At 42.3% G+C, this 10,693-nt stretch overlaps 1 protein-coding gene across 4 annotated transcripts in view; it reads right to left on the bottom strand.

The window, feature by feature from the left end:
* Positions 1–1,348: 1,348 nt before the first annotated feature.
* Positions 1,349–10,693, bottom strand: part of DAB1 (DAB adaptor protein 1) — a 98,489-nt gene continuing 89,144 nt past the window's right edge. For 3 of the 4 annotated variants that reach the window (XM_041421642.1, XM_041421643.1, XM_041421644.1), the window contains 2 exons: positions 10,222–10,349; positions 9,241–9,324 (listed from right to left, as the gene is read on the bottom strand). In XM_041421642.1, coding sequence (XP_041277576.1) covers positions 9,241–9,324; positions 10,222–10,349 — 212 coding nt within the window. Of the gene's footprint in view, positions 1,394–9,240; positions 9,325–10,221; positions 10,350–10,693 lie in introns of those variants that run through there. The other variant, XM_041421641.1, reaches the window with a different exon arrangement.

The following is a 10,693-nucleotide window of genomic DNA, read 5'->3' as shown; positions in this document are numbered from 1 at the left end:
AAACATATGTGATGTGAGAACCACAAACTGGGTTTGCCACACCTCCCAAGCACTGCAACTTGCTACCTTCCCTACTGTGTAATGGCATTAGTAAAAGAATTTTCATAACATTTATATTTACAAAAAGAATGGCAATTTTCATTCGAACTCCTTAAAGCCATTTCCCCTTAAACATTTAAAGAGTTTAACAGTAAGATTTTTTTTTCAAGTTATAAAATAAAAATCCCATTTGATTTTTTTCTGATGTACAAAAAGTGATAAAGATGAACAATTTTGATCACAGAGTCAGTTTTGTTATTCCAAAATCCATGCCGTCCTTGTCCCATTTGTCAAGTCCGCTTCATCCAAACTCCTAAACCAGAAGCATACCAGTATTATTTGGCAAATGATTTTTTTTTTCATCAAGAATGGCACACAGAGAAGAAAACACTTGTCTGCATAGCATTACAGCAGCAAGATATTGAAGAAATAAAAATATTCCTTTTCTGCACTTTGTTTAGAGTTTCCTAGGAAATACTGACTCTTGTCTTTCCTCAGTGGGACTCAATGTCCTTTCTCTACCCACAACATGAGTATCCCAACAGAAAGCAGCATTTCTTCCTCATGATGTGCTAGAACTTAAAGGTCCATTTGGCAACATTTTCAGTCAAGGATGGATAAACAACCGAGTTCTGTTCTGTGGTTTCAAGTTGGGAATCATTTCCACAGGAGGCGTTTTGCTGTTAGATCTGTCACTCATACAAAACTACAGAGTAAAAAAAACATTTAAAAAAAAAAAAAAAAAAAAAAAAAAAAAAAAGACACCACCAGTATTTTGTTGTTATTTAAATATGTCTACATACGGAAAAAAAAAGGGTCAGGATCAGCCTGATGTAAATGAAGATGAAAAACATGTCACCGTGACATAAAAAGTGCCGACTCGTGCCCCAAAGGCTGTTGAATGATAATGCACTGCTACATACAGACTCTGCTTTTTGCTGAAAAGAACAAAAAAAAGGAATGTCTAACGCCCAATAAATTTCAGATGCTCGTTATTTATAGGTGGCACACAGAAATGTTTAAAAGAAGACCGAGGAGTAGGATTTCCTAGTCTGGATACCCACCACTTGTGGGGACGGCGCTGCACTCGTGGTATGAGAAGCAGGGAGAGTTTTTGTTTTGTGCTGCCATAGGAATCTGCCATTGGTTGCCAAAAAAACCACATCAGGAACACTCGTAGAGCCAGTCCAGGAGGGCAAACTCTCTCCTTTGTCAGACAAAATCAATCGGAAAAAAGCATGAAAGCCAAAGGCCCGCCAGGTTGTTGGGTTTCGTTTGAGTCTTGGAGCACCACAAGCCTGTAACAATGCTATTTCTTAGGTCTGTTAATCTGCGCGTAGAGAGGCTCTGCTTCCTGGGGATAACAAAAATAAAATGAGCAGAGATGTCTCCAGACAGCATTTTCAGAACATTTTTACAACATCTGCTTGAGAGCAGCGATACCTTGTGAGTCAAAACCCACAGGAAGTGTTTGCTTTCTGTGCTGCCTTGAGCGATCATGGCACCCCGGCTGAGTGGTGAAGAAAATGGGAATTATTTCACAAAATGAGTGTTTTCTATCCATTTCCTCCTCCAGCACTGGCCACGCACTGGCCCTCACTGCTGGGCACGGACATATGAAGGAATTACATGATAATTTATAGGGCTGGATGTTTGGAAGTTCAGAGGCTGGAATTGCAGCCCGTGTACAAGGCTGAGTTTTCCCCCAGCAGCACAACAGCAGAACATAACTGTGGGTTTTGCACAACTCAGGAGAAAACCACTTGCAAACAGAAACTGCCACGGAAAGCTGAGCTAATGAAGCTGTGATGGGATTTAAAGCAACAACATGAGTGGCCCATGAAGAACGAGGAGCCCTGTGCAGTTTGATTAGGAGTCTGTGGAACCATTAGTACAATCATTAAAGCTGGGAGGAAAGCATGTCAACTGGTTAACAGATACTTTCTTGGGAATTTCCTGGATGTGGGAGGGGGGAAAAGCTGCCATGTTCTTCAGCTGTTGCTTCACAGATGACACACCTTCAGCTTTCTTAACACTGTGTTCATCTTGGCCAAGGTGGGTAGCAAATCATCTGTGGACCCTGAAATCCACTCTACTTCATTTCCAGAAACTAATTTATTAAACTAAGAATGACATCTAAAAAAGGAACAAGACAGGCAGAAAGGCTAATTAATGCCACACTGCATTAACTCTCCACAGCTTGATAAATATTCAAATACCACGCCACAACGTTGAATTTAACCAAGGTAGAATAAACTTGTGTTACAGCAGCATTGGTACGAGGTGAATTTTGAGCAAAAAAAAACCCCAGAAAGTTGGCAAATCACTGGGCACTGCGCAGCACAGATAGACCTGTGCCAGGGGATGGCACAGGATTTTAATTACTGTTTGTCAAAGTGATGCTGGGGATGAGGAGAACAGCCCCAGTGTGGATCCACAGGGTGCTCTGTGCTCAGGGTGCCTGGCCAGTGCTCCAGCTCTGCTCCATCCCTGTGCCCTGTCCTGCCTTAGGGTGAAGGAACACACAACAAATCCAAAACACAACCTGTTTCCTCCATGCCAAGGAAAGTTGTCTCTTATTCCCCAAAATTGCTGCATTTCTGGAGCTTGCAGACACCCTGCTTCCCCACTCCCTGCCCACGAGGAGCCCTGAGTACACTATGAGCACTGTGAGTGAGAAAAACCCTCTGGAATGATTAAATAAATGCTGCTGAAATTATCCCCAGCAAGAAGCAAATATATTTTGTGACCTTGAAAAACTGAAGGTAATCAAAGGAGATGACTGAGAGTAAATAACTGCTTTTCACACACTGTGAGTTAAGTCTACCTATGCCAATTTTCACGTGCAGGCTTGAAGCTGGCAGAATGATCTATCACAGCTAGTTCAGAGAAAATCTGTACTAATTAATGTGTGAACCTGACACACACCAGGCCATTCTTCAGGCTGTTGCTGAACCTAAGGTCATTGCAAAGGGAAGTGAAAAGGAAGGAGGAGAAGAAAAGGAGAGGGAGGGAGAACATCCCTTTGGAACAAAAGACGTCAGTTTTTCAAACGCCTCCAGGGGAAAAAAGAGCTTTTCAAAATGTCAAGTCTGCTTGTTAGAGCTGTCCTCAAATATCCTTCAGATATGCAGAAGTGCTGAAGTAACAGGTGTCCTAAGGTGCCACTGGACTTCACGCCCTTGGAAGAGGAGGAGGAGGAGGAGAAGCTCCTCATCAGCAGCAGCACTTCCAACAAGCATGAGACAGCCATTACAGTGAGAAACTTCTTTGATTCATACCCAACATTTATCTGTACAAACACTTGATGTGGCAAAGGCCTGCATTTCTCACTGATTTGAATAATTTCTCTTCCAGCAGACCAGAGCATTTTGCATGAAAAGTGCGCTCTTGCTTCTTCCTTTCTGTTGATTTCTCCCTTCAGATGCCTAAATGAGAAATTAATTGCAGTAATTGTGTGCAGTCTTCCCAGTCAAAGGGTTTTGGTCAATGCCTGAGATTTGTTTTCTAGTATTATTTTGAGCCAATTCAAGCATGCTTTTAGCCCAACAATGCAAATGGTGTCTGTAAAATATTGATACTCAAGAGGGCAAAAGACAGCAGAAAGGGACAGGAAAAAGGCAAAAGGAGAGTTGAGTGCTGTTGACTGCATGGACAGCTCCTCTCACAGTGACAGGCACTATTTTGGAGGGTCTTGAAAGCAGAAATAAGCCCCCTTTTTTACATAATCCACACAAAAGTCACAGGGCTTGTTATGAAAAGGCAGGTGAGCATTAACTCTTCTCACAGCATCTCACCAGCATTTTCTGCCTTCTACCACTGCATTAGGAACAGACGCAGAGGGAAGGAAAGAAAAGAACTGGTCTTTGTCAGAACAAAAAGAGAGGAACAAACAAAATAATAGACAAAGCTTCTAATTCATATAAACCTCTCAAATCTCACAGTGTTCTCCTTGCTGTACTGGCCCAGAATCACTTCTGAGGTGCTTTCATCAACCCACAGGGAGAAACCAAGACAAGAACTGGAAGCACTTTTTTTTTGCTGCTATATTCCAGAAATACTTCATGCTGCAAATCACTTTATCCTTCCCATTTTAAGAGGGACAAGACAGCAGCAAACACCATTTCTGATGCAGTCCACTACTGTGTGAGGCAACAAGGGTGCTAACGCTTTAGAATAACATTATGCAAATGCTAGAAGTGAATTTGCATCCCATTTGAAGATATTAACACCTGCTCCCCAGCAGAACTAATCACTGGAGAGCATCTCCTGAAAGACTCAGGACCCACTCGGGCTTGCAGGGGTGAACTCACTCAGAAAACATAACTGTGGGTTAGGAAGAAACTATTTTTACCCTGGCAGCACTTTGATCACTGCAAGGCGCCTGCTCCGTGCAGAGCTGCAGGGAAGATGCTCTCAATTGAGGAGGTGAGGCCCTCACAGATTTCCATACCCTTTACAGCCACTTTTATCCTGGCTGACTGATCAGAAAGGGCAGGCTCAAATGATAAAGAGTTTCATGAAATAAGTGTGCTGGAGAGCCACACAAAATGAGCATCTTGTGCTGGGGTTGCAAGTGAAGGGGGTGGGAGTGCAAAGCGCCTTCTCTGGTTTTTTGCATGCTGACCCGTAGGCAAAATAGGACAGAGTAAAGTTGGCAAGCAGGGTTGAAATTAAATATCTTTGGTGATAAGACAGCTCATTCCTACTGCTCCATTAACAGCCAGGTTTTATTTATTGCTTATTATTACTCATTAATATTTGGTTGTTTTTCTTACAGCCTCCATTAGCAGCATAAATACAGCGACCTTCTAGTTCAGGATTATGCCTGGAGAGTGCCTCTGTTCTTAACATAAACCTACCTAGGAATATCTCCTTGTCTTAAATATCCAGTTTAATTATTAGCATTCTAAAAATCTCTGTTGTTTTAGTAGCAAGATGGATGCTGTACATCCATGAAATGAAAATGCAGTGACAACTACTCAGAAAGATGAACCTGCTCCATATCTTAGTCCTGATATAAAAATGAACTGCAGCCAAGAAACACTGATTATTTCTGGGCCCCTCTCCCAAAACAGTAGCCACACAATTATTTCCATCTACAGATCTGTCATCCACATATCCTCCCATCTACATATCTGTCAATTCTCCTTCATAACAATCGAACTTAATGGCCAATTTGAAGCAAATTGTTCAGAAGTCTCAAAGATGCTAAATTTTCACAAGTAGATTTTTAAAATCAGTTGTCGTGCAGAAGACAGGCATGACCTCATCACAGAGGAAGTGAGGAGAGCTTGTCCCTAAATTGAATGTTGGGTTGCAAATCAACAAGAACACAGTTCTAGACAAGCTACAAAGAACACTGTCTCTTGTTTAGAGAAAGAAGAAATGTACAAGGTGACTTCAGGTGGGCTGGTGACACTGAAGAGGTGAGAGGCCCTTGTATGAGCTGGCACATGAAAATGGACAGCTTGAAGGAGACTGCAGCAGCAGAGATGAGGACAAACAGGATGCCCCTGCTCACAGAGCAGCCTGAATTTCTCTGCTCATGACCCTCCATATTTCTGGGAAATAGAAACAACCAACTGGGCAGGAGACCTGAAATGTTAATTTTAAGATTTCTCTGGAGTGAAGCAGGATGTCCCAACCTGTGATCCCCTTCCAAAGACACAACACTACTTCTCTCAGGTTCCCAGCCCTGCTCAGTCTTCAGTTAGAAAATTACGGCTTTAGAGCCTACAGCAAGAACAGGTCACCTGTAATTAGGAATTTCTCTTTGGACTTTATCCAGTTCTGACTGAGACAGGTGAAAGACTGGAAGAGTCCTGCAAATACAGCCTTTAGTATTTTGAACCTATTTGGAGTCCTGGTGCAACAGAAAAGGGGCAGAAGTAAGACGAGGATGCACAATCAGCTTGATGTTACCTCCTGAGGCTCACTAAGCTCCCAGGTAACACAAGGCTTTCTCCATAAATTGCTTTTTCTCTCCACTTCCTAAAACCAGCCCAAATAAAAGAGTTACAGCAGCCCATCCCGGAGCTGACTCAGATTTTTAGGAACATTTATCACCGAGCACAGCACTTGCTCCAAGATGGATGATGGCAGTGGGCCACCAAAGCACCACCAAAAGCTGATAGACAAATATTCTAATGAACTGTTGCTCTCCTGACAGTGCTGATGGCATTGTGAAGGGTGTGACACGTTTTGAGGGCTCTTCATTGTCTGCACACATTTCTCAGAACAACTGAAGAATTTTTTTTCAGGGAGATATGCTCTAGCCACAAATGTTTTGAAGGTTTCTTGAGAATCTCTCATGAATGATTGCCAGTGCAAGTTTTGAGCTAGGCAGCAGCTCAACAGAGCTGTGTTTGTTCCTCTGTTCAAACTCCCTGCTTTAATGTAAAATGCCAACAAAAAGAAATGTTTAAGACACTTCGTAGGCTCACAGCTAAGAAACAGTTCTTTCCCCCTCTCTCATTTCACCACAATTACTCCCCACATAATCTGAAGACAGCAGTGGGGATTAAACATAAATAATCTGAAGGTGGCAGTCATTCTGTATTCTCTTCACCTCTTCTGCAAAATCACTATCTGTCCTCAACAGCATGCATGAACAAAGGGGAAACAACCACATACAACAAACAGCTCTGCAAAGAGTTAATCTTATTTCACCTGTGGAAGTTGGGCCTTTCTGCTTCTTATCTTTAACCATAAAGGGACAAAAATGTAATATATCCATAAAATGTCACATTTACCTACTAAGAGTTCACAGCTTTTTCTGGAAGGGTGACTTCTAGAAACAGCTGCTTCTGGAAGGATGAGGATTTTGAGAGCTGAAGTGGAAGATTGCAAAAGGAAAAGAGGAAAAATAGCAGAAAAGAAGATAGTAACTAGATGATAATTTAGACTATCAGAAGGAATCAAGATACCAAACTGATGTGGTACCTTGAAAGATCTGAGTACAAAAAACCAGGCAGGTGGGTATTCTGAATACATCAAGATAAATAAAGATATGGTATGGGCAGAGCTGATTTCAGAGATCTGGGAACAGACAGATTTGACATTTCTGCACACAATGCTCTCCTGAGAGGTCCATTCAGCTGAGTTGTTACTGTGCAGTTCTTGGGGTAAGAACCACGTTCTAAAGAGCGAAGTAATCTCCCATCTAAGCTACAAAAGTGGCTTTTATGCAGACTGTGATTCTTTTGCACGACATGTTTCTCCCCATTAAGTTTCTCTCCAAATGCAGAGCTCAATACACAACTCCACAGTAAGTCCTGAATTGATAATTTTCCATGGAGATTAGACTTCCCGTTGCTCTGACGACACCAGGCTTCAGAATTAGCTGGGCTGGCCTTGGGAAGTGGATTTCCTACAGACTGCTGCTGAATGGCTCTGCACACAGGCACAATGATATTAGTGGAACTTCACTGGAGAGAGGCTTGCTTTTTTGTTCAGCTTCCTGTTCCTGCCTACAGCTCTCAGGAATTACTGTAATACGATAATCAGGAACATTAGTTAACATTTCCCAGCATATATTTCTGGGAATTATACATATTTGATGCGAGGCTGTACAGGGATTAACTAAAAATGCAGCAAAACCATATGTAAGCACTGGTAATATACTGTCCTGGTAGCTCTGAATTGCAGAACCACCCTGTGATAAACCATAATAAACACATGTATGTGGGTTTCCAGAGTGTGGGACTCAGATAAAGGGCAAATTCTCTTTCATGATGTAGGGAAGAACTCTTGGAGTGGTCTGAAGCTGGGATAGCTGGGGATGTCAGTGCTGGCCAAGGTCAGGCAAAAGCACAGCCAAATTATCAAGTGGCACCATCCATCTGCAGCAGCAGCTCTCACTGGAGTAAATAATGAATGTTCTTGCTGGAGTAGCTCATCCCAGCTTGACTTTCTCCTCACACTGTCACTCCTGGACTCAAGGAGACACAAAGCTTAATGCTGCTCTTGCTGCAGCCCAGGAGCTGAGCATGGGTGAAGCTACAGAAGGGGGAGATGCCCTCTCACAGCACCACATGTTATTAAGAGAGAACTTCATTATTCCCAAGTGGATCAAAGCTAAGTTACTGTAAGGTTTTGTAAAATCATATTTAATGCACAAAGTAAACTGACTCCTAATGAAACTATTAATTTTGAGCTGAAACTAAACTGAGGATGGGTAAGTCACTGGCAAACCCAGAGGAATTTCTGTACAGAAATGGGAAGGGTTCTCCCACTGCTCTGGATTTGCTCCAGGAGCTCTGTGCTGGAGCACAGAAGCCGTATCAGATCATGTATTTGGGCAATACCAAACAGGAGTGGCAGACGGGGAGAAGATAATGAAACATATTCTTCAAACAGCAACACTAGAGAGTATTTGGATGGAATAACAACACTCAGCACTCATAAACTTTGTAGCCTCACTGTTTTTTTGGCAAAATATATTTACTGTATTGAAACAAATCACAGAACATTCACAGGCAGCCACATTTTCTACGTGTTCTGTAACACAAAAGATGAACAGATCATCTTTCCCGTCTGTCTGGGTTTAAATCACTTACATTGATGAATAATTTTTAAAACATCAGTATGCCAATGGTAATATGAATGATGATAATTTTCAGATGTTTTTAATTTGCAGTTGGAGATAAAAAATACACAAACCCATTTCAATATTTTTTACATGCAGATAATAAATGTGCTTCTTCTACTGATTATCCCATTGATTTAGGGTAGAGACATTCATGTATCATTACATAATTTTATTTAATGATTGTTATGTCTATGGGTAAGATGTCTTATTCCATTTAATATGTTACATCTGACTGAAGACCAGGGTGGCTTTGATAAAAAAAAATGCTCTGCCTATTATGTCGTTAATAATGGCTCAGTTTCCCTACTTGCCCTCAGAATTGGAACACAAAGTAAAATAAGTCTACATTTCTTTAAAGCATGCAGGCAGCTGAAACACACATATTTGCATAAGCTGCAACACTCAGTGAATGGCAAAAGCCATGCAAACCACCAAGCACGAGGAATACACTGCGGAGGATGGAGAGGTAAAACAGAAGAGATGAAAAGGAAAAAAGAAAAAATAAACCATGCATCCATGAAAGCAATGGCAGGCACTGGTGGAAGAGTAAGTGAACACCTCAAGGTGTAGAGAAAAAAAGGACAGATACCTACCCCAACCTGTGCTATCTAGCTACCGACCTGTGGACTTATAGTATCACCAGTTGGCTCACCAAAGGGATCACTGTTGGAGGAGGCCTGAGACCCATCAGGCTAGAATACAAGAACATAACACCTTTTTTTCTCAACAATAGAAAGTGAAAAGTCAACACGAGGTTATTTTCATGCTGTGGGCATAACAAGTACATCCTATCTCATGAAAACCAGAGAGTGAGGCCTCGCCGCTCTCCAAAGCCGTAGCGGTTTCCTACAGCTGCTGCAGGCACCAAAGGACCTCACCAGTTCCTGCTGGAGCCCAGGCAGGAGCTGCCACAGACTTCAGAAGGTACTGGATCAGGCCAACCAGAACTGCAAAAGGCCCTGAAAGCCATGTGAAACAGAAAGAGTCCAAGCTTGGGTTATTTTGCACTTTTTGTTGCACCAACACCCTCTTGCCTTTGGCTCACTCGGGCTCCTCCCTCCCTAAGACACCTGGTGACTGACAGTCATTGCTTGGATAACATTTCTTGCTTTGGTCCATAAAGGTAAAGAAATCACAAACTGAGGGCCAGAACATTGAGGAACGTAGCTAGGCAAGCAACTGGGATGCAAGAATGTGCAAGACAACACCAACCATCATCTTTAACACACAAACCCTCACATCTTTGCTGCCTCAGCATGTTTGTTGTTTTACCCCAAACTTCCTTACCATGAGTAAAGTGACTGCTGGTGTGCTAAAGAGGGCATTGGATACATCTAACATGTACAGCTTTACATATGAACTGTGAGTTTGGTTCCTTGTATGTACTGTTAGTGCACATCAGCAGAAATGCTGTGCTATCAGCTGTCAAACCCAAAGCAGGACAGGAATTCTGGCTGCAGCTCCCCACAAGCTCTACCACCCAGCCCTACTGGAAAAGTTGTTTCTGACACTACAGAACAACACTTTATCAGCTTTTCTCTTTTCTAGTAAAAAGGAGACAATGAAGATTTAGAAACCTTGCTACTCACAGCCTCTGGCTCCTCACTTTTGCTTGGGCTTTCAAACCCCTCTTCAAAGAGGTCGTCTGCAGCAGGGTCACTCGTATGAGATGCTGATGATTTTGATGGAGAACTCTGTCTGGGTGCAGGGGTTGGAGCTAAACAAGGATTAAGGCAACAGCAACAATTATTCTGCTGATTTCTTCAAAAAGACACTTCAGCACAAAATTTGCTTACACTTTTACATCCCTCAACTTTCACCACCCCTGAGAATCATTCTCTAACAAGGAGCTGCAGGAGTTAAATTTGGGCACAGTTGTCATTATCAATCCCCTGTGTTTGACTTCACTTGGCAACTTCCAAATTAAGTTTGGCTGCATCTGGCCTATGTCTTTATGAAGGTGGGAGACACCACTACATTACAATAGGAATGTGTGAGTCACCTGCCCTGTGACAGGTAAGTGAAGCAGGTCTCTGACTGACCTCTGGTGAATCTCATGAA

This window comes from Onychostruthus taczanowskii, unplaced genomic scaffold (assembly GCF_017590055.1).
Source record: "Onychostruthus taczanowskii isolate IOZ18803 unplaced genomic scaffold, ASM1759005v1 scaffold7, whole genome shotgun sequence".
Lineage (NCBI taxonomy): Eukaryota > Metazoa > Chordata > Aves > Passeriformes > Passeridae > Onychostruthus > Onychostruthus taczanowskii.
The sequence above is the reverse complement of the archived record's forward strand: the minus strand, read 5'-3'. Positions and strand labels throughout refer to the sequence as shown.